The sequence below is a fragment of the Argiope bruennichi genome, chromosome 10 (genome assembly GCF_947563725.1).
Source record: "Argiope bruennichi chromosome 10, qqArgBrue1.1, whole genome shotgun sequence".
In the NCBI taxonomy this organism is placed as follows: domain Eukaryota; kingdom Metazoa; phylum Arthropoda; class Arachnida; order Araneae; family Araneidae; genus Argiope; species Argiope bruennichi.
Window position 1 is genome coordinate 85928295 of NC_079160.1, and position 27991 is coordinate 85956285.

Here is a 27991-nt window from a genome sequence, read left to right on the forward strand (position 1 = left end):
CAATTCAATGATACGATACGATAATTCCAATAACCGGTCCGTTCACTTTTCAATTCAATCACAGATTTCTTTCGAGAGCTTCCATTGGACAGATCGTATCGTCACCGCTCCGGCAAATTTCAGTGATATCGTATCGATTGTTAGTTTCTATCGTGATCCAAAACTTGTAATCGAAATATCATCAGTAAGATCGTATGAAGGATTTGAATCACACTCCTCTTTGAAAAGTATTGATCACTTGTATTTGTGACTTTTTGATATTGGTTACGTAATAACCGCTCTGAAAATATTCGTCATCTCTATGAGATACTGATAGAGGGAGTGCAGTCCTACTTTGGTGTAGGACAAGATAAAATCACGTGACCTGTGGACAGAATTTGTGTTCACTGTAACCGCATTTTCCGTTCCCATTATATTTCAATCGCAGATTCTCTCTCGCTTTTATCTGTTGTATTTTAAAACTTATTTAAGCCATGGTTAACTATTGCTGTGTAATTGGATGCAAAGAAAAATCTTCTAAGGATAGTCCTGTGTCATTTCACAGGTATGTACAATAAACATATTCTGTTTATATCCATTTAAAGTCAATTTAAAATTCCGCAACCTCGATCACTCATTTATTTTCGTGTTATAACTGAAAAATATTTCATACTTTGGTTTATTTATTGTATTAAATTTACGTAATTGTTTATTAGGCTTCATTTAAACTGATGTAACTGCATTATATTTTGTTACTTGCTTTATTTTAATCTCGAATGTATTGCAAGTGCTTGGCTGCAAGCTTGGCGTGATTTTTTCTCGCCAATACAAGTGTTTACATAAACATTATTGACCGATTAATAATTGTATATTTATTTTAGTGCAAATAAAGTTCCTTATTATTTCCACTAAGTTGTTTCTTTTTTACCATAAATATTCGAATCGTATTATATCGTAAAAGATATTAAATCATCATTGTGAATGAAATAGTGAAACTAAAACGTATGTTTTATTGAAAATGTTATATAGTAAAATTTCATAAATGTGCTTGCAGTAATTGCATGTTTTTAAAAATTTTAATTAAGATCTAATAAGAAACTAGTGGATATTCTAAAGATAAACTCTTAAAGAAAGAAATGCTATCTTTACAGATAAAAATTTTGTCTAAATGTTAACATTTATTAATAACTTGAGATATGCACATCCCTAAAATCACTGTTTTCGTAAAAAATTCGAATTTCCTTATTATTTTATATTAAATCAACACATTTAAGATTCCAAAAATGATTAAAGACATGTAAAAGTTTCAGCCAAATCGACAAGGGGTTTACTGTCTGTCCATCTGTATTTTCAGAAATATGTAAACGCAATAGCTTAAAAGCGGAATTATTTAAATATATCGAATTTGATATGGCATTTTGTAATTACAAGTGTAGTTTTGTGTCAAATTTTTGTTTCATTCGGTTCGAAAAAAACGAATCTAAAATACAAACACGCATGGTAAGCGCATGGTAATGATTAATCACCAAAAAACTCGCCAAGAGTAAAATTCGCCAATTCAATGCTAAATTCAAGCCAAAGGTTAATTTTTCGTGACTATTATACGGTAATGCATTCTCTTAGATTGTATTCTGGGAATTTAATACTGTTTTTCTTGAAAAATAGGTCGCTGAGATTTTTCACCTTTGTCAAATCTCTGTATGGAACTTCATCGTCATAATTAATAATAAATACACAGCAAAGGGATGGTAATTTCATCACATTTATTTATCTCCAAGCTGCTCTCCCCTTCCAACTCTATACTTTTTCTGGCATCACATATACAAAGATCCGTCAGCGACTGCAGAGCTATGAAAATAATGGTGGCCAGGCATAACACTTAACATACGGACTGCCCTACAAATTTATAAATTTTTCAACGTACTAATATTAGTACACAATTATAAATTTTAGTTGACCTTATTTACAAAAAACAATACATCGAACAATACATAATACCTACTTTTTTTTAAATGCACTAAGGTAATATAAATAACTTCTGTACGTTCAATATAAAGTAGAAACATTTGAACCAACTTTTTATGTAGATAATTTTTGCAAGATTCCACTTTAATTTTAAATTATTACAATCCTCCACCAAAACTATTTCATTCACTTTGAATTTCCTCACTCTTTCATCATTACATCATTTCGGGTTCGATTGGAGACGGTTCAAATAATCTGACAATCATTATCTCCAAAATGTTTGTGCGAGTTTTTTTTTCACGCATTGCCACCTATTAAATCTATTCATTGGAATTTCTACCAAATCATATTCAAGCAAAGATGTTAATGGTAAGATAACCAAAATATGTTGTGGTTTAAGTGGCAAATCATCATTCGGTCATGGCACAGAAGACGTGAATTCAGCACAGTTTCTACCTAAGAAATCAGGGTATAAAATTCCTCATGAATAAGGATATTATTTCCTACGACCCTCTTAAGATGAAACTTCAACAATATAACCCCTGCTTCCCATAAAACACCAAAGTCAGGTGCGACCAGAGGGTTAAAATGCCATTAAATATTCTCTGGATCCAGAAATTCCTCTAATTTTTCTTTATTATTTATTAAATAAAGTCTTTAAAATTTTGGGTCATTCATTGGTGAATTCTACAAAATTTGTTCCGTTATCATTGAAAATGTCAGTTGATCTATCTCTAAGAGATAAATCGTTTCAATGCATCAATAAAAGTATCTGTACTTAAACTATTGACTATTTCTAAATGATAATTACGAAACATATAAAGACACAAACATAACATTTATATATATTTTCAATTCTACCAGACATTAATTTGATATTAAATGGGTCACAAACACTCTAAAAATTATTATTATTGCCATTGTTAAATCTGACAAGATTATTAAAAATGTATTAATTGTCTTATGGTAGGTGCAAAAGGTAAAAACCAAACTGGTACTTTTCCGTTAGCCGGCGCCAGAGAAAAATCGCCAAATAATGTAGAATTCCGCCAAATTCGCGTTTGGTTCACAATTGGCGACATTTGCGTCCGGCTAACGGAAAAGTACCAGTTTGGTTTTTACCTTTTGCACCTACCATAAGACAATTAATGCATTTTTAATTATCTTAAGACAATTAATACATTTTTTTAAAAGTATGTTCAACCATTTATAATTCAGATTTGGTTTCGAATATTCACTCAAGTAGCTTTAATACCTGTATCCAAAACAAAACAACCTGTATGCTCATCACATCAAAACAATCATTATATTCACAAATTATTGTATAAAAATTCACAGACGCTTTTGAAACAATTTTTAAATATATATTTCTCGTAGAAATTTTGCCAACGGAAGTAAGAATAGTCAAATGATCTTTGAGTGAATTAGATTTCAAATATAGTTTATTTTAGAAAGTCAAAATACCAAAGGGGAAGTCCAACTTAATGCCCTTTGAATTAATACCAATGTCGGATTTTTGAGGACGATTTTTCGCCAAATATGTAATTTTGATAATTTTTAATGCAACCCTAAAATACATATTTCTAGCCATATATTGTAACTATTACTATCAATCCGAAGTTTGGCAAGTTTTTGGTAGATCGGAACAATTCAATTGTGTTTGGCGAGAAATTGAATACTAATCTGAAGTATTACTCTATTTTTTTCTGCTATTAGAGAGTACATTGTCATCTTTTATTCTTAGTACACTTTGAACACTAATAATTAATTAAAGGAAGAATATTTAAATAGGGCAAATAAGAATTGTATATAATTATTAAAAAAACGATTTTGAATTATATATTGGTACTTATTAATTAACTGTGTGGCCGGGATAGCCTGGTTGGTAGGGCATTGGATTCGTGTCTCTTAGGTTGCGAGTTCGAACCCTACCGGCCGAAGACTCCCCGCGTGTGTGGTGACCGGCGCGTATAGATCTGTCGTGGTCACACAGTCCTCCATGTCGAGAGTAATACTGGATCAGGGGTGATCGTTTTCTGATTCAGGTCTAAATTACGATCTGTAGTTGAGTGAATGAAATGAATGGTTGAGTGAATGAAATGCATAAATGAAGTCCGTTTCGTAGAATAGGGTTGTGACGCGTGTGTAGCTAAGTTGTTCTCTTGGGCCTTGTTGGCGCTACTGTAAAAGCAAAAGACGTACCCTTCTCTTTATCCACAAATGGTTTAAAGTCAGTGGGCTTGTCTAGGATAAATGCCATTAGAAACAACAACAATTAAGTGTGAGTGACTGGCGATGATAATAATTCGTTATTGTTAATAATGATGATAATTCGCGACTACATTTGGCCATTTTTGGATCTTTTAACGTTCATAATAAGCAATGCATTTCAGAAGATAATTTCTTAAAAATCCATACCGTTGTATCCTTAATAGTTGAAAAAAAAACACATGTCGTTTTTTGATCCAACTTATTTATCATCATTACACACGTATATACAAAAATCATACTCTTATTATCGATAGTTTCTCTTATATTATATATATATTACAGAATAATTATTTCTCATTCCGTCACTTCATATAGAACCTATGATACTTTTACGATTTACATATGTGTAAGCAATGCATGAAATCATGATAAGACCAGTTCCGAAACCAAGAAGAAAGACCCCAATGTCATCGGCTTGAAGGTCATATTGCATAGACATTGTAACATACCGACTTGAATAATGTAAAGTCTCCATTGTAATGCCCAAAGGAATTGACAGGAAACTAAAGAATATAGTAACTGCAAAAAGTATCAATATTTTATCATTATCCTCTTCATAGAATACTGGCATATGGCGGCACTCCAGCTAATATTTATCTTCAGTAAAACTTCACTACAGGTATAAGACGCATTTTTCACAAAATCTTTTGCGATGTTCAACAGTTGTTTCACAACTTCGATGGAGATGGTCATTTAATCATATTTGATAAAATTCTTATCACAATGTTGAGATTATTAACATAAACATTTATTTCTAATGAAAAATTAAAATTAATCGATGTAATTGCAAATCATCTGCTTTTACCACATCTGTTATTTTTCCTGAAGTAATATATTACATCACTGACAAATAAGAAATGACTAAATTATTTCGTACTGTTACTTATAAACTATTTTGAAAGTGAATAATGTCTAACTTTTATGAAAATAAAGATTCAGAGTTCTAATACTGAATAATTTTTGTATTATCTTCAGAAATTGAATAAGTGATGAAAAACAACTTTTTATTTTTTAAAAGTTAATCCATTCGTAATTCAAGAAAATAGAGTGAATATTAAATTTTTTCTCATACCAGGTTTGCATTAGACCAGTTATAAGACGGCCAATAGGCAGCGCATGCGTAGAAAGGGGCTGATTTATGTTTGCCACAATTTCATAAGATAAATTCAGGCATTCCATGCTTTACTATAAATAACCATTTTAGCGTCCCTGCATTTTTCTTTTACACTGTGTATCGTATTAAAACGATGGATATTTATACAAAGAACCATCGTTAAATAAAAAAATAAAATAAAAAAAGTAGGTCAACATACCTAAATTTGGACAACTATAAAAAAAACCCTCTTATTAAAAAGAACAAAGAGCAAAAAATGTTGGAATTTATCTATGATAAATGATCAATTTTTAAACGCAAAAAAAAAAAAAAAAAAAAAAAAAAAATCTACAAACGCATGCGCAATAAGGAAAAAATACAATACAGTTGCATGTTGTTGTCCGTTGGAGCAAGTACTTGCCATGGACCGAACAGCATTTTTCAACCTTTCAACGTATGAGCTGCCTACTGGCCGAACCCACCATAACAAAATGCTATTCTGTTTTCTTGCAATTTCGCACGTGTATTCAAATCTACTTTTCAAACTTTGTAAGTGGATATTATTATTATCATGAAGATTTTTTTTTTCAATTATCGATAAAAAAAACAATAAAATTTCTTCCAAACACAACACTACTAATTGTTCTGAACGCTTCATAGTCAAATAGATTGACTATTATTGAGTTGACCTATTATGACTTATAATGCAGTTCATGTCAAAAGTAATAAATAGATGAGGGTAGTTATTCAATTCATACTCAGCCAAATCGAGACAATGAATATTTATTAGCAATATTACAAGATAGAATGGGATCATAGTGACATATTAATAGATGCCTATCCTTTTGGGTGGCTGAAAAAAAAATGGTGCCACAATGGAATTGAAGATAATATATATAATTGAAATCTACTGTCGCAAATTTCAAGTTATCATGTGAGAACATTATTATTTTTTTGTCATTGTTTCTCTTCATTAATTTAAGTCATTAACCAGTTTAAATCGGTTTGAAATAATCAGGCGACTATTAGATTACACATGCGTTGATATTTAGAAAAACGACGATTTTTTACATTTCAAAATCGGTCGAGTTCATAGAGCTGAGATACTGATAGAGGGAGTGCAACCCTACTTTGGTGTAGGACAAGATAAAATCACGTGACCTGTGGACAGAAATTGTGTTCACTGTAACCGCATTCTCCGTTCCCCATTATATTTCATTGGCAGATTCTCTCACGCTTTTAACTGTTGTATTTTAAAACTTATTTAAGCCATGGTTAATAAACAGATACGAAAAATTTTCATGGAGTTATCTGTTATATTGGAGAAAATATTTGCTATTAAAATTATAAACTTTCTGTGACTTGAAAAAAGGTTAATTCTGAATTGAAAAATATATACATGAGTATGATTATACTATTTTTCCGAATTAACAAAGGCAAAATGAAATTTCAGCAATGAAGAAAATAAACAAAAATAATAAGAAAAATCTGAAAAATGTACTTGGGAGAACTTGAGGATATATTTTTCAGTTTTAAAACGAACCCTTTTTCCAAGTCACAGATAGCTCATAATTTTAATCGCCAATATCTCCACCAATTTTATTATTTTATTTGTAGTGAAATCCATGTGTACAGAATTTATTTAACTTTTTTTTATTGTACGAAAAAAATTTAAATGGAAGAAATATACATGGCACAGAAGGTTAATATATCAGTATCAAAACCAAATTTTATAGAAAATATTATTGTGTGCCTTTTTTCCAGATTTTATTCAAATTCCTTTCAAATTTGATTCGAAAGATTTTTTTTTAGATATTCTGAAGATTTTGAGAGTATCCGTTATAATAGTACCTAGCACCTGTGTCTTGTCTGTCCCACCCCTATTATTTTAAAGCCATAACTAGAAACTATTCTGAAACGGGATCGCAGAAGCGGGCCTGATTGGTAGTAGTTGATCCACACGGTTAAAGACGGTCCTGTATATACAAGGTGCGTCTAAAAATTGTGGTGAATTGGAACATAAAACAAATAAAACTAATCCTGGGAGCAATATATCTTTATTCTTCTTCAAAGTAACATCCATTGACCAGAATACACTTTTGACATCGTTGATAAGCCTGTTAGAATGAATCAGCAAAAGCCTCTTTTGGAATGGAGTGAAGCACAGGTGTCACATATCGATGGATGTCTGCAAAACGTGTGCCCTTCAGAGTCCCCTTGAGGCGAGGAAACAAAAAGAAGTCCGCAGGCGCCAGACCAGGCGAGTACGTGGATGTGCGAGGACAGTTATACGGCGTTTGGCTAAGAAGTTGCGTGCGCGGATCGCAGTATGGGGAAGGGCGTCATTTTCATCATGCAACAGACTCCACTTATCTGTCCTATACAACTGTAGGTGAACACACTGGACGCGTAGCAGTATCCTTTCTCCCCAATATGTATCCCCGTTGCTCCATTTCAGTTTGAGTGAGTTTTTATGCATGCCGTTCGACCACCCGTAGCAGAATAATCTGCGTCAATTTCTTTCGCTCCTTGTTACTTATCGTCTCCTCATAGGTCCTCCCTGCTCATGCGTCTGGTCGCATTTCTCACTCGTGTTGCTTTTGAGATATTCATCCATTCACCGAACTTTTTAGACGCACCTTGCATTTAGTACATTGCCTTTCTACATTATAGTTTTCACTTGCACAATAATGTGTATAATTTGCACTGATGGATTTCGTCCAAAATTTAGCAAAAAAAAAAAAAAAAAAAAAAAACACCTTGCAATTTTGGTGTAAACAATATATATGAAATTTCATTGGTCTAGTTCTTTGCATTTCTGGAATTATCGTGTTCACAAACAAACAACTCTTTCCAAAGTGTAAATGAGCCAAATTTGATAGATGTAAGTCAAATAGTTTAACCTGTAGAGCGCCAGCACATATTCATCTTTAATATGTAGAAAAAATTAAAGAAAATTTGAAATTTAATCTTATTTCTCGTTTTGTGTAAAATTATGGTTTAATGAGTCAACAAAAAAAGCGTTCAAAATGCATACTCGCAAAATGCTCATGTGCGAGACTCTGAAAATAAAAATCTGAATTTTTATGCTTGGTGAAGAGGGTGATTAATATTTCGTATTCATTGTACGCCAATGGTATGCAAGGCGTTCTCGGGACAGCATCCTTTATTGCGAAAAAGTAGTTATTGTAGCATTAGTAACGATACCAAACTGGAGCTTGTAATAAAAGTTGGAACGCTGTGCAATAAGTTAATACAATACGAATTTCTTTATCGCCTTCTTATTAACGTCTAACGTTTTTACGAATTTTTCTTTCATTCCAGATATTCAATCAACAAATATTCTCTGCTTTACAGTGCATTTTTAATGGTATAATTTTTAGCAAATTTCATTTAATGATTCATATTTTCTACATTTTAGTTATTAATATTTTGTGATTTAATATCATAATTTACTCAGAACCATGTAAATAATTTTTCTCTTAAATTCTTTACCGGATATCATATACCAAACCGAATCAAAAATTTGCTTAAGATCAATAAATTAATCATAATCTGAGCTTTGAAATTAATAAAAATAATATCATCAACAGCACTTAGCTGTTCAAAATTTCTAACCTATAATACATCAAGCAATGTGAGAATGATCAATTACGAAATTTTATCCATACAAATCTGATGGAAATCTCGCTTAAAAAAAGAAAAAGAAACAAGTAATTAAAATCAAATAAATCGAGACCAAAATTTTCTAATCAAATTTTGTGCTCATAATGACGTTTTGTATGATTTAATCGTTTCGTAGCAGTAATAATGAACCGCTAAATACATCATCAAATTAGTTTAGCAAATTTTTTATCTTGAAACTTGTATCCATATTCTCGTAACATCATTAAAGATATATATATCAATGACTCTGGACAATAATAATGTATTAATTAGCATACACTGATTAACGAATTGCCCATGAAAACTACACTACTCTTTCAGTTCCGCACTTATACAAATAAACATTGTATTTATATCCTTTCTCGCACCCAAACAGCCTGCCTCTTAGAGAGAAAAAGAAAAGCATAGAATAACTTGGCGATCGTTGCTTCCCCGGGTGTTTTGGCTTCTGAATCTTTGATCTGGAGCCAGAAAACGCGAAGGCTCGTTTAACTTCCTAGAGAACTTAAACTTACGACTTCACTCTTTAAAAAAACATGGATTTCTCCGGCCTCATCGCTTCTTATAGACCACCATCAGCAATTGAAGAAGGTAAGCTAACTCACATTAAAATAGCGTTTGTTTACCTCAGTAAATCGTAAAGCAAACGAGCACTAATATTTCGTTCTTTCACTTAAATTTTATGCAGGTTTACAACGAATTACGACAGAATTCAGTTTCACCTGACTGATTTTTATTTTCTATCTCTATTTTCATTAAAATGAATTATAAAAATTGTAGAAAAAAAAAGCAATCTGTATACGCAACTTTATTGCACACAATGAGAAAATTTTTTAAAAGGTTCAAATCAACTTAAAAACGTAAAACGTAATCATATCGTGATTACGTTTTAAGTTTGATTGGTCTTGTTTTTATTTTATTTATAAAATTTATTTTTAAGCACACAGCAGCTATAATATACAAATAAAAATATATTTAACACCACTGCAAATCGTGTGTGTATGAGGTCAGCTACTAAAACAATGAAAAATATTGTTGCAAAATATATTTAGAAACATTTTTAAAATTAAATTTATAGAATAAATCGTATGGAAATAAAATAGGTATGACTGAGAAGATTTTTTTTTTTCAATATTAAAAGCTGCAAACAGGATTTTTGTGCATTAATATGCTACAAAGTTATTGCAAAAAAAAAAATTTTAATTTTGATTCATTTTAATTAAAAATCTGATGAAAATTTTGAAAATCCTTTCTAATGAGCATTTACTGCCATTCTTCTGCTATTTTTTAAATAAAGTTTTTTTTTAGGTTAACAAATTCTGAAGCACAAAGGAATATTTAGTGAAAATTCCGTAATAATGAATTAATAGTTTATTTGACAATTGTTAATAAGAGACATAAAAATAATTTCATGCGGAACAATGTTTATTTAATAATATATACAATATATTTTATTATTTATCAGTAGTAATAAATGATACGTAATTGATTTATAAGTAGAAATTAATGTTAGTAAATAAAGCAACAAAATTTAAAATAAATTTTAAAAATATTTTATTAATAATAATTTTATTAAATAAGTAAATAAGTTGATATATAGGAAGAATGCAATGTGTGGTTTTCATAAAAATTTAGTGCATAGTTTTTATATTAAATTAATAGTTTAATTATATAATTATTTTAATAATAGAACAGAATGTAATATTTGAAATAAGCTATTGTGCTAAAGAAAAAAAAATTAATGAACTGTGAAACTCATTTTTAGGGTGCCCCCTAAATTATTATTTTTATTTATTTATTTTGAAAAACGGAAGGAATTTTTACTGACTATAGATCGGATGTACAACTGTTCGTCGACTGATTTAGACCTAAAAATTACTCATTGAGGACACATGATACAGGCATATTTAAATAAAAAAATATTTTTTTAAAAAAAGTTTTTTTTTTAATTTTTAGTTTTGGTATAGAATTAATCAAAATAAATTCGAATTATAGCATGTATCTTAACATTATATTCAAAGAAAATTTAAAGTATCAGAAAAAAATCAAATGACTGATGAATTCATATTAAATATATTCAAGTTATCCGAATTACGTTTAATGTTCGTGGTGAATAACCCACGCAATTCGTTTGGTTTTGAAGTCATGGGGGCGAAAAATTATAGCACATTTTTGCGATAACCCGCACATGCAGTTTACCAACAGATCACCGTGACCTTGAAGTTATAAATAAAATGAGAGGTTTATTTTGGTTAAAAGCCGAGTGTTAATTCTGGTTTATTCGTTAATTTTTAGATACCGCACTTGAAGCGACCTGAAAGACGGCAGAAAGTGATCTAAGCGGAAAGAGGCAAGACGTTTTTACTTCCGCAGTGAGAAGTACGCATGCGGAAAGAATCGTTGTCGTCAAAAATTTTGGCTTATGATGATTATCAGCTTTTTGAATCTTTCCGAGTTTAAAAATAATATTTTTTTTATGTTCGTGTGTAATATGTGAATAGGACATGATAACTTAAAAATTCAGCGTAATAGAGGGATGTATACCTAATCAAAATCTTAAGAAAAATTTTTGGATCAAACGAGTTCAAAATTCTCATCTAATATTCTAGATTATTTCTGGTTTATAGGAAAAGATGTTTTTGATGATTAAAATTTACCATCAGTAGCAAAAGCTTTTTTTTTTGGGGGGGGGGTGGAGGCGGTTAGAATTTTCATGGGTGCGGATTAAGAAAAGGCACATTCATTTTGATAGCAAGTTATAAATAACATTCTTATGTGGAAGTATGCAAAAATAGTAGAGGTAGCGTAGAATGCTCTTTCAATTTTTTGATACTTGTCTGCATTCTTTCTCAAACCACTGTTACTATTCTGAGATACCCCCCTTGATACCATTCGTTAACCTATGAAGTACAAAGTTTTCCTGTGTACATTTGTTTCCCTTAACAGTTGCGAACACTCAGATCTTCATCACAGAAAAATGTTATTTTAAATTTACATTTCTGTAGAGATCAACAACTGCGGCTTGAAAATTTAGTATTAGGAGTGAATTTCGTGCATTATGGGTGAGCAATTAAAAAAATTATTAATAGCTGAGGAATGGAGTCAATTCATGCTCATGTGGTGCATATTAAGCATGTTTTGACGTTTTGCGATTGGAATTCATCTGCTGAAGACTAAAGATCATTGTTTGACAACATAGCGTAATTAAAGCGACTCTTTTTGTATCGTGAATTGACTCCTTTCAATGAAACTGTTGAAATGATTTTTCAAATTTTTGAAATCGTTGTAAGTCTTTATATATATATACAGGGTGAGAAAAAATAACAGGAGGTATTTGGAGCCCTGTAGCGTGTTAGGCACTGGACGAAATATAACAAAATTTGACCGCCGTACACATTAAAGTATGCGGTTACGATCGGTCAAAATAAAAAGTAGTACCAAAAACGCCGATAGGGGCGCTGCGATTGAAAACTTTATTATTTAATTTGCTTATACTGGTACTTTGTGACATGACATAGTAGATAAAAGGAAGGGTTGCGGGAATTTATGTCATTCTGCAAGAATTCGCCCTTCGATTCCGTTGTCACTATGTGGACGCGCCTTATTAGTCAAGCTGTTTTATCAGCGGGATGAAAATGCCAGTGCTGCTCTTCGTGAATATCGGCGCTTAAAATAGTTACGTAGAGGATTGATGACCATAACTAACTTCCGAAGAATGGTTAAAAGATTTGAAACAACAGGAATTCTAGGTGTGCAACTAAGCCGAGGACGTAAAGATATCAAGCAGGAACAAGTTGAAGAAGTTGCAACTGCCGTTATGTATCAGGCAATAGCTAATAAGCAGGGTAGCACCGATGCACGTTCAATATCACGACAAAAAGGTACCCCGTTCTCGACTTTGCAGAAGATATTGCTAAGATCCTGAAATTTTATCCGTAAAGATAACACCCTTTAACTGATGACACTGATCTGAATCTTGGCAATTTCTGGTCGGGAGGCGATTCTGGTTCACTTAAAAGGCGTTGTGTATCAAGGACATGTTCATGACATTCCTACTTTAAAAGATCAAATAACTTTACATGTCAGACGAATAAATGCCGATATGCTGCGAGTCACCGTCAAAAAACCTCATTACCGCATGCAATTATTAGAACATCAAGTTGGTGGTCCCCTTGAGCCAAATTTGTAAGTTGCTATAATAAACGTTTTAAATTGGTATTTTGTGTGTTGCTATTTACTATTTCCACTGGCAGTTATGTATTCTTTTCCCCACATTATGCGCTTGCAGCGCCAGAATTTTCCCTATCAAATTTTTTTGGTACTAATTTTTTTTTCTTTTTTTTGATAAATCAAAACCGCATACTTTAATGTGTATTGTGACCAAATTTTATTATATTTCTTCCAGTACATAGCACGCTACAGGGTTTCGAACACCTCCTGTTATTTCTTGATCACCCTGTATATATGTAATGATATTTTAAAATCTAAATTAAATCTTATTTAATTTCTTAATTTTTATCGTAGTTTAGCACATGTTAATTTCATTTTAAAATGTTCTCTTATTTCCTGATATAATTCCACTTTTTATTTAATTAACTGTCCAAGCGTTCTATGAAACTTCTCACTTCAGCATTTTCCTACTTTCCGAGTGAAGGGATAAAGATCCTTAATGTTTACAACATTCTTTTAATGATAAGGGATAAAGATCCTTAATGTTTACAACATTCTTTTAAGGGTAAGGGATAAATATCCTTAATGTTTACCTAAAAAATGTATGGTAACCTATGTATTTAAAGGTACCTAAATTTCTCTTGCCTAAGTCTACATGTCGAAGAAATCCCAATTAAAATCTCATGGTAAAACCACTGACGGGAATTTTTTTTTTTGTCTTTTTGCTCTTTTGCACTTGTATCGCGATGTAAACGGACGTCAGCTGACATCTTTAGGAACATCTAGCTGTGAAAGTTAATTGTTTTTCAACTCACTTTGGATATTTTGTGTCATTGAATTTGCTGAACATGAAGTTGTTATGCTTAATGCGCGTTTGTTGCAATACAAAATCCGTCCTCTCAGTAGATCGATCGAATATGCCAATGTCAATCTTTTGAAAAAGATTGTTCTTGCCCAGACAAAAATTTTGGGTTAGCCCCATGTGTTTGTAAATATGATGGAATGGATTCATTAAAAGTGGTTTCGATGTTAGAGAAAATCAACTTGACGAGTCAATTTGGAACTACAGATTGTTCAATCGACAATCTGAAAATTGTTCAGAAAATTATTGTTTTTTAAACTGCAGAAATTACGACTGGTATCCCGCAACCTTTCGTATCATGCCATAAAAAAATGTGTTTCATGTTTGCTTAAAGAACTTTTCATAGTTTTGATGTTCTCTGCTATTCCCTGCATACGTTCTTATTTATATCATGGAATTGGTAATATAAATTGCATCTGCATAATATTAACATAATTTATCGCTCAGTTCTATTATATCTGAAATATATCAAACAAAAGTAGTTTACAAAAACTGAAATTAGTTGGATTATGAAATTAGTCAAAATTCTATGCATACCCATCTAAGGATTTAAAAGCGTCATAATGTAAAATATTTGATCATTCATTTCATATTGATCTCCACAAATTATGTTGCTTTAAAATACCAAGCAATACTCGCAGGTCTTCTGTCGAGTTCATTCTTTTCTTTCCTTTACTTCTTTTTAAGGAAGAAAAGTTAATTTGTACACAATTGACCATACTTTGTGAAAATAAGATTTCAAAAATTCTTCCACTATATCTTTCCAAACTTAATTTCTGTAATATAAATTGCCTGTTGTTTAACAGATTGGAATCAATTCAATTTTGCACAAAAATATGCTCTCATACAGATTTAGTATTGCCATAAAATGGTGGTTATTTTGCCATTCCAAAAATTTGTTTTATTGAAATCCAATTATTATACAGACTGATGTATTTGAAAAATTAGACTTATTTACAGTGTGTTACTAAAAAATAATGAATCTATGAATTATCCCAAAGAAATAGTTCAGAAAAATATTCTAAAATGTCCAAACTTACCTTTATCACTGACAATTAGTTTTTGTTATTTAGGAGCTTTGATGTATTCTTACTTCTATTTCTGAAATGATTATTCTAGGTGCCATATTAAGTATTATCTATTATCTATTTGTACCATATTAAGAATAAAAAAAGAAAACAAGAACTATATTTAATGAATATCAGTTTGTTTGAAATATACTTCTTCTGATTTCCATATTTAAAACAAAAGCTATTTTTAATTTTAATTTTGGCAAAGTGCTCAATAGTAAATATACTTATTGCTGAAGGACCTTAGCCCCCTCTTCCTTCCCCCTTATATACTTACGAATGCCCACAGGTGTTGCAGATTTTGGGTAAAATGAAATTTTCCTAAGTAACCTTCTTCTACATAGCGGTCACTCCCTTCTGAAGGAATCCTAATGTCTGCCATAACATTTTTGACCTTTAGACATGGTATTGAAGTAACCTTCAAGAAGGATCACTCGAAACTTTCCGAACAGCAAAATGTATACCACTTTCACTTTCATTTTTTCAGTCCTTTCGATTTCGGACCTTTTATTTAGAGAAACGGGAGGGAGAAAATGGAACAAAAAGTACATGCACTGAAAAATAATACTAGAAATAGAATCGAAACTAACCATCCCTAACACGATGTGGAGTAAAAAGCCAAATTTTCCTCTACAGAGATTGGAATTATATATATATATATATATATATATATATATATATATATATATATATATATATATATATATATATATATATATATATATATATATATATATATAAGAGAGAGCAAAAAGTTATTTTCTCTGCAAACATAATTTTTTGTAATCTTTGTACGTTGGCTAAATGTTTTTTTCTGAATATGGACCCGAATGGAGAGGTTTTGCATCAGTATGATAACGGGAAATCAACAAAAAAGTTAGTTGAATCTGAAAATACAGGTCAATTTCCCAAGTAATGTGGATTTTCGGTACAATGAATCTCCTCCTACATAGCTATTAACGACCAAATTTGTCAGTTAGAGAATTTTCGGCCCTTAAAAATCATGTTAAAATAACCACAGGAAGAATCATTCCAACCTTTGTGAAAAGCAAAATTGTTGCTGACTTCACTTTAATGAAATTTAATCCTTTAGTCCCTTCTAATTTGGATCTTTTGTTTAGGAAAAAAGAGGAAAGGGAATGAAACAAAAGTAAATACGCTGAAAAACAATGCTAAAATTGAAACCGAAATGAATCATCCCTTACACGATGTGAAGTAATAAAATTACTTACCTCTATAGAGATTGGAAATTTGGACATCCAAATATATATAACAAGAAGTTCTTTTTTCGCCACAATTATAGGTTTTTGATCTTTGAAAGATATCCAAATGTATTTTTCTGAATATAGACAAGCATATAGAAGTTTCGCATCAGTATGGCATAAGGTAATCGTCTAGGAAGTTAGAGGAATATCCGAATTGCGGGATAACTCAAATAAATAGCACCTAAAATCAGCAGCTTAATTGTTTTGGAAAAAAATCTATGATATTATGGTTTTTTCCTCTATGACTGCCCATAAATCGATTGAGATTTTAGTTTTTCTGTTGAAAAAAAATTCTGCAGTAATGTTACCGATGGAAAACTGAAAGATCCAAGCAAAAGATTCTATCTCTTTACATTTTTAAAACAAGATTATGATGTAATAATTCTTTTAGATAAATTTTAAAAATTCCCTGTGCCAGAAATAGTAAATTTGGACTTTGGCAAATGCTTTGCGTCCAAAAAGGAAACCTCTTCAGAAATAGCGAACCTCCTTTGAAGGGAGGGTGATTGCAATATAGAATCTTCACTATACATTCAGTTAAAGGAGAAAAAAGTGTATGTTACTAGAAAGAACCACTTCTTAATTCCCAACATCAATGACTGAAAACTTTAGTAATTAATTTTTGAATTATTTTTCCCCATTCGTCCATTTTCTTTTGTTCATCCATATTAAATATTCTTCCCACTTTAGATGTCTTGGAAATCTACCACCGGGGTAACCATTCCAGACAGCCTTTGCGGCAACTGGCCGACCACATCATTCGCCGTGAGTCTATGGAATTCATCAAAGAGTTCATCGAGAAAGAGGACTTGTTCGGCTGTTTGAACGAACCTATCCACAAAGGGCTGAGGCTTCTGCATTACGCCGCATACCAGGAAGAGATGGACATTATGTTGCTCCTGTTGGATTGTGATGCCGATCCTAACATCATGGATGACATGGGATACACTCCGGTGCACATATGCTCTGAGAAAGGTTATTCCCACCTGATAGAAATTCTCATGGCTTATGGAGCTCGGATACGTTTCACAGAAGTGAGCTTTAAATATATCTCATTTAATGATGAGACGGAATAGTACATATAAAATGTGACATGAAATATACATCACTTATAGAGATAATCTCTTTTGCAAAAGTACGTAGACAAGAAATAAAAATGCATATTGTCTTCAAGTTAACGGCACATTGCACTGATCATAAATTATAGATTGAGCAGTGGTGGAAACTCGTTTTTACTTAATGTGGTATTTTAATTTACTAATTGCTTTTTTAATACACTACTAAGTAGTAGGTCTTTTTTAAAATAAAAATATATGTTAAAAAAATCAAAAAAGAGTAGCACTAATAAAAGTAGCTATGCTAGTAGGAAGCAATTTATAAAAAAAGGCTAAATAAAAATTTGTTACTTTTAGAAGAAACTATCAACCAAAATTAAAGCAATCATTATGAAAATAACTTAAAAGTAAATATATTAAAAAATTATTATCAGTCAAAATTATTAAAAGAAAGATATATTGTATTTAGAGCGCTCCAATGCTGCTATATCTAAAAAACAAATAAACTTAACCAAATTAGAAATAAATATGAGGTTTAAATGCAAAAATTAATTAAATGGAAAAAAGAAATGATGAATCCGGCCTGAAAACTTTATCAAAGTCACCCGCAGGCAGATTTTTTGACCAGGGATTTTTTCTGCTAGGAGTCTGACTTTCGTCCAAGTATTGACTTTCGTGACTCGAAAATCTCAAGAAATTGAGGTTCTTGAAGATAAGAATTAATATCAATAAAGCGAAGACATTAAATTACACAATAGTAGCAAGCAAAATATTATTTCAAAATTCAAATCTAAGCAAGATCACATTAAAATTGAGTCAAACCAAATCACTATAATACCATTGTCAAACCATAACACATCTATAAGATATAAAAGCAAATAACATACCAGTTGAATGTAAATACTCCAAAAGATATATATATATATATATATATATATATATATATATATATATACATATATACACCAGTTTTGCTAGTTATTATTCTATTATGGATATTATGGATTACAAATTATCGTAGATTTTTTATATGATCAGATGGATGTTGGTACCTAAATTAATCTTTGTTATTGTTTTTTTTATTTGCGAAATATATATTTTTGTTAAATCTTTTTCGAGACCTATTATTATGCACAAATTTAAAATTATTTCATTATAGCGTTAAATTTTAGAATGCTAATATAATGTTGCATAAATGCAAACCCACTTTATTGCAAAAGCAGTTTGGATTTATTTGCAAGGTTTCTGTATAAATAAGATTTTTAACTGATTGGTTTTGAAACCGTCTCTGAATCCTGAACGTAATACTTAATATCTAACCATTCATAGGTGACCTCTTCCGATCAAATAATTGAATTAAGACCTGAGCGCATCATCTGCATTAGGCTACTTCCTATTTAAAAAACTTTTTAATTACATTGCATAGTAATAAATCACTTTTCTCATGAATAATAGAAAAAAAATAGTTATGCCAGTTATTTTAATGTGATGCTTCTCATTCTTTTTAAACAGATCCATCCTGGGGATCAAAGTTACGGACACCCACCCCGTGCAACCTCAGCAGACGAACCATTACGATTAGCCATAAGGTTCTGTGAACATGAAACTGCTCGATTTTTGCTGGAGCATGGAGCAAATGTCAATGCTTGCTATTATCTCGGTCAGGAAATCAACCTGGTGAACTCTCTGGATACGCGATCAGTAGAGCTACTGCTACTTTATGGAGCTGATGTAAATGCCAGAGATCTGCAGGGTCTTACGCCTCTGATGAAAGCATGCCGCAATTCTCAAGCTGTGGAAACTGTCAACCTGTTGATAAGGTAAATTTGAATTGTTAATATTTTCAAAGATTAGTTCAAACATTATTAAAGGTCCAAAGATTACATACAAACTTTTAAAACTGGAGGAAAATTTAAAGTTTTCTGAGTTAAAAAATGGGCAAGGGAAGATGACTCTTAACCTTTTCTTTTCTCTTTTTAAATTTAGTTGTGTTTTTTTTTAGGTTAGAGATTCTTTAACTGTAGTTGCACGTTTAGTGAGAGTTTTGAGTTCAGTGCAAATGTTTTTTTATTGATTTTGAAAAAGCTGTCCAGTGCAAACTGAAAATCATATCTCTATCTTCTATACTTATAATAAAGCTCAATGTGTGTGTGTGTGTGTGTGTTGGCGCTCTACAGGTCAGGTCATTTGACATACAGCTATCAAATTTGGTACATGTATACCTTAGAGGTCGGGAATGTGCACCTGGGGTCCCTTTTTTTGAAATTTTAATTAGAATTTTAATTATTAGTTAAAAACTAACTTTCCCGCCAAAAAAAATCTTCCATTTTCCCCACCGCCAACTTTCAGTTATTTTTTTCTCCCAACAGAATTGAGGCTAGGGTTAACATTTTTCGGCGGATTATTTCAAACGATTCTGTTTATTTTCTTAATGTTTTATGCATTTAAAATTAAACATTGTTAATTAATCCATGTTTCACATTCATTCTGAAGTACTTTTGAATTAAAATAATACAGAATAAAGGAAATTAAAAATGTATAATCTGCATAGCGTTACCCCAACTGGCGTAGAAAAATTCACGCACTTGCGTTAACGTAACTGGCGAAGAAAATTCACGCATGCGCATTGTTTTCTGACTGTTGACATGGCAACCAACGGATGATTTAAATTATTTTTAGGTTAGTTGCATGCTTTTTTAAGTAAATTGTATTTATGTTAGTTATATATTTTTTGTATATGCTTATAGTTTTAAGTACATCGTTTTTTAAGTAGTTTTTTTTAACCTATTTTCAATGATTTAAATTATTTTTAGGTTAATTGGATGCCTTTGTAATTAAATTGTATTTATGTTAGTTATATACTTTTTTGTATATGCTTATAGTTTTAAGTACATCGTTTTTTAAGTATTTTTTTAAACCTGTTTTCGACCGATTATTTTAAACGATTCATTTTATTTTTTTAGTGTTTGATGCATTTAAAATTAAACATTGTTAATGAATCGATCTGTTCATGATGAATCTGAGAAATTTTTGTTGACAAATTCTTGAGATATTACATAAATTAAGAAAGATAGTCTTTAGTGCCCATAAAGTCTAAACGCTCAGTGACTCTATTATCAGTAATCATAGTATTAAAAAAATGCTTTGTTTCAGTAAAAAATATTATTATATTAATTGCAGATTAATCATTTACACTTTAATTTAAAGCATAATTTCTACGAGGGGTAACAGAAAATTAGATAGATACATATCAGGCTATGACTGAAGGCCCTTATAATATTATGAGTGAATTATTTGACTATCAAAATTTGAAGTTTTAAAATATTTTGCCGAAGAATCTATTAAAGTTGGAATTGCGTAAAATATTTAATATTACGACCGGAGTTTAACCTCCTGCTTGGAGCAATTTTTAAAAATCGCCAACAACGACCTTGCGAAATATTCAAAAGCAAAGGACCAGATGTTCAATTATAGTGCATAATAAAGATTGCCAGCTTTGGAGCGTTATCGCAACTTGGCGAAGAAGGGGGTTAAACTCCGGTTCAACTTATTTAATTATTAAAATTTAAACGAACATTAAGATTGGCGAACCGGCTGGTCGCCAAAGGCGGCTAGTACTTATAATAAAGCTCAATGTGTGTGTGTGTGTGTGTGTGTGTGTGTGTGTGTGTGTGTGTGTGTGTGTGTGTGTTGGCGCTCTACAGGCCAGGTCATTTGACATACAGCTATCAAATTTGGTACATGTATACCTTAGAGGTCGGGAATGTGCACCTGGGGTCCTTTTTTTGAAATTTTAATTAGAATTTTAATTATTAATTAAAAACTAACTTTCCCGCCAAAAAAATCTTCCATTTTCCCCACCGCCAACTTTTCCGCCAAAAAAAAATCTTCCATTTTCCCCACCGCCAAATGAGTAGGGCTTTAGATTGTTTGTTTTTTCTCCCAACAGTAATGAGTCTAGGGTTAACATTTTTCGGTGGATTATTTCAAACGATTCTGTTTATTTTCTTAATGTTTGATGCATTTAAAATTAAACATTGTTAATTAATCCATGTTTCAGATTCATTCTGAAGTACTTTTGAATTAAAATAACACAGAATAAAGGAAATTAAAAATGTATAGCGTTACCCCAACTGGCGTAGAAAAATTCATGCATTTGCGTTACCGTAAGTGGCGAAGAAAATTCACGCATGCGCATTCTGATTGTTGCCACGACAACCGTTATCAACGGATGATTTAAATTATTTTTAGGTGAGTTGCATGCTTTTGCAAGTAAATTGTATTTATGTTATATATTTTTTGTATACGCTTATAGTTTTAAGTACATCGTTTTTTTTTTAGTTTTTTTTTTAACCTGTTTTCAACCGATTATTTTAAACGATTCGTTTTATTTTCTTAGTGTTTGATGCATTTAAAATTAAACATTGGTAATTAATCCATGTTTCAGATTCATTCTGAAGTACTTTTGAATAAAAATAACGCAGAATAAAGTAAATTAAAAATTTCTAATCTGCATAGCGTTACCCCAACTGGCGTAGAAAAATTCACGCATTTGCGTTACCGTAAGTGGCGAAGAAAATTCACGCATGCGCTTAGTGTTCTGATTATTGCCATGACAACCATTATCAACGGACGATTTAAATTATTTTTAGGTTAGTTGTATGCTTTTGTAAGTAAATTGTATTTATGTTAGTTATATATTTTTTAAATATGCTTATAGTTTTAAGTACATCGTTTTTTAAGTAGTTTTTTATAACCTGATTTCAATGATTCAAATTATTTTTAGGTTAGTTGCATGCTTTTGTAATTAAATTGTATTTATGTCAGTTTTATATTTTTTTGTATATGCTTATAGTTTTAAGTACACCGTTTTTTAAGTAGTTTTTCTAAACCTCTTTTCTACCGATTATTTTAAACGATTCATTTTATTTTCTTAGTGCTTGATGCATTTAAAATTAAACATTCTTAATGAATCGATCTGTTCATGATGAATCTGAGAAAATTTTGTTAACAAATTCTTGAAATATTACATAAATTAAGAAAGATATTCTTTAGTGCCCATAAAGTTTAAACGCTCAGTGACTCTATTATCAGTAATCATATTATTAAAAAAAATGCTTTGTTTCAGAAAAAATATTATTATATTAATTGCAGATTAATCATTTACACTTGAATTTAAAGCATAAATTCTACGGGAGGTAACAGAAAATGAGAGAGATACATATCACGTTATGACTGAAGGCCTTTATAATATTATGAGTGAATTATATGACTATCAAAATTTGAAGTTTTAAAATATTTTGATGAAGAATCTATTAAAGTTGGAATTGCGTAAAATATTTAATGGTACGACCGTAGTTTAACCTCCTGCGTGGCGCAATTTTTAAAAATCGCCAACAACGGTCTTGCGAAATGTTCAAAAGTAAAGGAGCAGATGTTCAATCATAGTGCATAATAAAGATTGCGAAGAAGGGGGTTAAAATCCGGTTCAAGCTATTTAATTATTAAAATTTAAACGAACATTAAGATTGGCGAACCGGCTGGTCGCCAAATGCGGCTAGTATATATATATAGGAAGGCAGTTTCGTGGCCGAATTCAGTGAAGACACTTTGAATTTTTGACGTCGTTTTATTTCATCCCGAGAGGCACGATTTATGAACAAGCAGAAGCGACAAACACAAACACAATACAGAACAACACAGAGCAAAATGAGGAAAAGCTGATGAAAATTTTATCCCTGTGAATATATATTGTGAGATTTTAATAGGAATTTCCATCACGTGTTAATCACAGGCAAGGGAATCATAGGGATCTTTTAAAAGAATTTGTGTAAGTTTGCAATATTTTATTCCTTTACTCGGAGTGTGGGAACTTATCGGATTTTAGCCGATTCAGCAATTTTAATAAATTAAATGAAAAAAAAAATGGAATGGGATCAGGAAATAAGAAAATATTTTAGAATGAAATTAATAAAGGCTGAACTGAGCTAAAAATTAAGAAATTAATTGTTTAAATTAGATTTTAAAATATCATTTCACACACACACACATATATATAATAAGTATTCGAATTATATGTGTATGGAAAATACATTTTCTTTGTTTATGTCAGCCTACCACACATGAGAAGGACATGCAATCCTCCACGTCTCTTCCTCAAATACCTTGTTCTTTTCATCCCGAATGTCAATAGCAGAGTTTTTTTTATTCGTTCCCCCCCCCCAAGAATGCAATTTTCCTCATCTACTGAAATCATGTGTCAAAGTAATAAAAAAAAAGGAATTTTAAAATTAATTTACTAAAAATAAAATTTTTAAAGACAAAAAAATAAACAAAATAAAACAAGCTTTCTAATCCTTTTTACTTGTTCTTATTTTAATAAATTCTCAGAAAATTAAATTCTATTTGTCCGACTGTATTTGTAATTGTATTTGTTCGATCATGATTTATTAATCAAAGTATTTTATTCAAAATATTCATCCGTCTCAATATCTTATCAGTATTTTTGCATCCATTTTTATGACAATGCATTCTACATATTATCCGTGCGAAAATCTTTAAATAAATTAATATGTTTCAGCTATGGTGCTAATGTCAATGCTGCGAGTATTGAAGATGGGAAGACGGCTTTACACTACGCTGTATTGTTGGGCAATTTGGAAATCGTTCAAATATTGGTCTACAACGGAGCTATCGTTAATTTTCCCATGGAAAGGACAAGACCACCTCCTTTGTATTATGCTGTTCTTCGAGGCGATGTGGCGATCTTAGAATTCCTTTTGGATTCTGGAGCAGATATCAATACCGTCTCAGTTGTGGTTGGCTCGGCTTTGCACCTTGCGCTTGTAGAAAAGATCGCCAACCAAGTAGAGATCGTGCACACACTTTTACGCCGAGGAGCTAATCCGAATGCCATTACTTTATCAGATGGCAAACCTGTGCTGAAACCTCCTATGGGAGAATATCTCCAGAACTGTGAGCATCCACGCTTGGAGATCTTAAAATTGCTTCTGAGGTGAGTTACTGACTAGCTTAGTATTCAAAAAATATAACAATTTAGTTTTCTGCTTTATTGGGCTTCAATCGGAATTTTGCCAAAATGTCTATAAATTAAATACGATATTAAAAATTATATCACATGTTTGTTTTAAAAAAGTATATGAAAATTATTCATAATAATTGATACTGCAATTAAGATAACTTTTATTTTATCATGCACGATTCCCGCTGAAATTTTAAAAAATTGGAAAGATGACTTTTCCTGTTCAAAAACCATGTTGATTTATGGATTGGATTCGTGGACAACTCCTATAATTGATTTATTTTATGATATTCTTGTACTTTTAATGAAATAATGTCTATTTCCCATGTTTATTGGTTTAATAAAATACAACAATCGTTCTATGGTACACTACTTTTAGTTTAAACCGTAACTAATTTAAGAATTAATTCATTTATTGCCTATTAGGAAGATCTAATAACTTCTAGCTTTTTACTACGAAGTATTAAATATATAATCCCTATTATCAAAAAACTTTGTTTTAAGTATGAAATAAAAGCTTCATGTTTTGCAGAATTTTCTTTGTCGATTTTAAGAAATACGTGAATAAATATGATTTCGACACTTTGAGATTGAATGAAAGAACAGAAGAAAGTCGCTCTCAATGAGCACCTTATAATACCAAATATTAATAAATTAAGAAAAAATTTTAAAAGACACTCTGGTTTCATAAATGCTGATTTCAAAAAATAGCGATGCAAATTAAGTTTGAAGTAAACAATTTATCTCAACTATCAAATCTGAATCAATTTCCCGAAGTTTGCGAGTTCTACTTTTTTACGAAAATCAATTGCCACGAAGTAAGTTTTTTTTCTTTTACAGATTTCATTTCCACTGTTTCTTTCCTTCTTTTTTAATATCAGCCATTATGACATTAGTTGAAATTATAGAACAACTCTTTTATAATAGAATTTTTTTTTCTTCTTCTTTACTTACATTTTGTCGATTATATTTTGTTTCAACAGCCGAATTTTTCAAAAAATAATGCGGATATCGACCTAAAACTTGTACGATTATTATTTTCTATAGAATACGTATTATGTAAAATTCCAAAACATTTCGTTTAAATATTTTTTTCAAATTTGCATTTAAAAAAATTTACTCCTGATCTAATTAAGCGATTATTACATTTTATAGTTTATTGCATTGCAATTTCTTTATTTAAAGATTTCCTCTCAGGTTAATAGCTTTTTATTTAATCCACTCACCCTAAAGCTCTTATCCTGTAATTTATCCGTGAACAAAGTTCGATGCATATTTTGGATAGCCAACTCAACAATTTAAGCCAATAAAATTGCTGGAATGCAATTTTTTTATACATTTTGTCATTTTTCAAAGCAATTCGACTAGATTAAAATTTGATTAGGGTTAAAACTTTCAGCATGCAATGAAATGAATAAATAAGTGTTGCCAAAATAGTTCAATATCATTTGATTCACATGAGAACTGAAAGAAAATTGTTATGTACTAAGGACTACTAATTATATGTTTCAGTGGAGATTAAAGTTTAAAATTATAAGGTATATAAATTTGTATTATTTCTATTGGCAGCTGTTCGAATGTCCATTTTACAGATAACGTCGATTACAGCTATTAATTTAATAATCAATTCTTCAAAATCAGCAATAAAAGTAAGCAAAATTTCTTCGAACTGGTGCAAGACGATTGAATCCCTGTACTGAATCTATATAGAGAATGTTAAGATAAAAGATGGCCACAATTGTGAGCGTAAAAATGAAAATATATGCATTTCAGCAGGTGATGAAAATGTTAACAAGGGTACAAAGCATAATAATTATATAGAAAATGATGAATAATTTTAGTTGATGCATTTTACAGGAAATAAAATTTTAATCCTTTCAAAATGTTTTAGTGAAAGACAATCAATTGCAAATATATGCACTATAACCAGCACCGGATTAAGTCCTATAGATCTTAGGAAGTTGTGGGGGCCCTCTTCATCTTCTTAACTCCTAATACCAGAAAAAAAAAATATTGATTTTATTTTAATTTCTCTATAAGAAGTTTTTTAATAACAAATATTACAGTTAATTGAAATAATAAAGTATTTAATTAAGGATTATAAAAGATATCTAGATTCAGTCATTCATGAATATAAAAGAATTTTAAAATGTTGTTGTAGATTTAAATTAAACTTTTATTGTAAAATAAAATGGTATAAATTATATATCTCTTTTTAACATAATCTAAACATTCTGTCTGGCAAAGCTACTGACATGCGAAGTCAGTCAGCCAACTACGGAAAAAATTGGATCATACTGATCTTAGAAATTAAAAACATAAAAAAAAAAAAAAATAGAAGAATATTGTTTTAAATTTTGGTTCTTGAATTTAATTTGAATAAATCCGTGCCTTGAATCTTGAATATTAAATTAAATCAAAAATAGATGTTTCTTCCCCCCATAAAAAGAAAAAGCGTGGTATTGGGGTCCCGTAGTCAGTTGCCTACTTTGCCTATAGATAACACGGCTCAAACCCCAGCAGAGAATAAGTGATCGGTATCGATTAGAAAACTCACTTGAATAAGTGTCTTGCATCAGTAATGCAAAAATGCTTGTGAATTATGCGCAGAATGCATATATATTAAATGTCTAGTTTTTATAATTAAAGATAATAATCCGTTAATGAAAGGAATTAATACAAATTATAGTTATGATTCATTTTAATCCTAATATATAAACGCTTTTTTGTACATTTCCTGCATTTACAACAATACTTTTCATCGTTTTCTTATCCTTTGGAATCAATTCACATTACATTGCAAATACATTTCATATTATCTATATATATTCAAGTGTTGGCTTATGAACATCACGGCAAATAAAGGATTTCGTTTTATTCGCAGAAGGTTAATATGATTTCATATTCATAACAATTAAGTAATCAATGACATTGAAATAAATGTCTGTTAAATTTAAATTTTCGATCAGGTTCTTACAGGAAACACTTAAATTCAAATGTTCTGATATTCTTAAATTATAGTTTATTTAGCTATTTTTTTCCTTTTAGGTATGGTGCCCGTATAGTTTTCGAAATCCAGAGAAATCACAATCTTGGAATTCTAAAAGTCGTACACAGAATCCATCTCGGTCTAAATCCAGAAGTGTTTGCATTATTAGTCGAAGCTTCTGAAACTTTCAATATTCCATTTATAGAACAATCTAGACAGTTGAGTGAAGACCATAAAGAAATACTCTACAAAAGAGCTTTGCAGCCTTTTACACTTCAGCAAGCAGCAAGGATACAGCTCAGGAAAAATTTAGGCTGGGGTCCTTCATTTCTTAAAGCAGTTCAAGGTCTCGGGATCCCTAAGTCATTAGAAAGCTATGTATTATTTGAAGAATGAAAGTCTTGCTTGAAAATTTAAAACAAATCGTTGTGCATCCAGCTCATTTTTCATATACATTTTATATATAGTTGTAATATTGTGTGTTTATATTTGGATGGTTTGTAAAATGCTTATTAATTTTTCATAAAATAATTGATTAAAATTTTATATTTATTAGTAGCAGTG

The 27991-nt window shown here is 30.7% G+C and overlaps 1 protein-coding gene across 2 annotated transcripts; it reads left to right on the forward strand.

Annotated features, from left to right (window-relative positions):
- The first annotated feature begins 418 nt into the window (after nucleotides 1-418).
- On the forward strand, nucleotides 419-27985 carry LOC129988463 (putative ankyrin repeat protein RF_0381). Of its 2 annotated transcripts, none has more exons than XM_056096696.1 (5): nucleotides 419-544; nucleotides 17032-17375; nucleotides 18909-19216; nucleotides 23977-24411; nucleotides 27487-27985. In XM_056096696.1, the coding sequence occupies exons 2-5, from the start codon at nucleotides 17115-17117 to the stop codon at nucleotides 27821-27823; spliced, it is 1341 nt and encodes a 446-aa protein (XP_055952671.1). In that variant the 5' UTR covers nucleotides 419-544; nucleotides 17032-17114; the 3' UTR covers nucleotides 27824-27985. The 2 variants fall into 2 exon arrangements, with proteins under 2 accessions (XP_055952671.1, XP_055952670.1); XM_056096695.1 differs by lacking the exon at nucleotides 419-544 and adding an exon at nucleotides 9418-9565.
- Nucleotides 27986-27991: the final 6 nt, after the last annotated feature.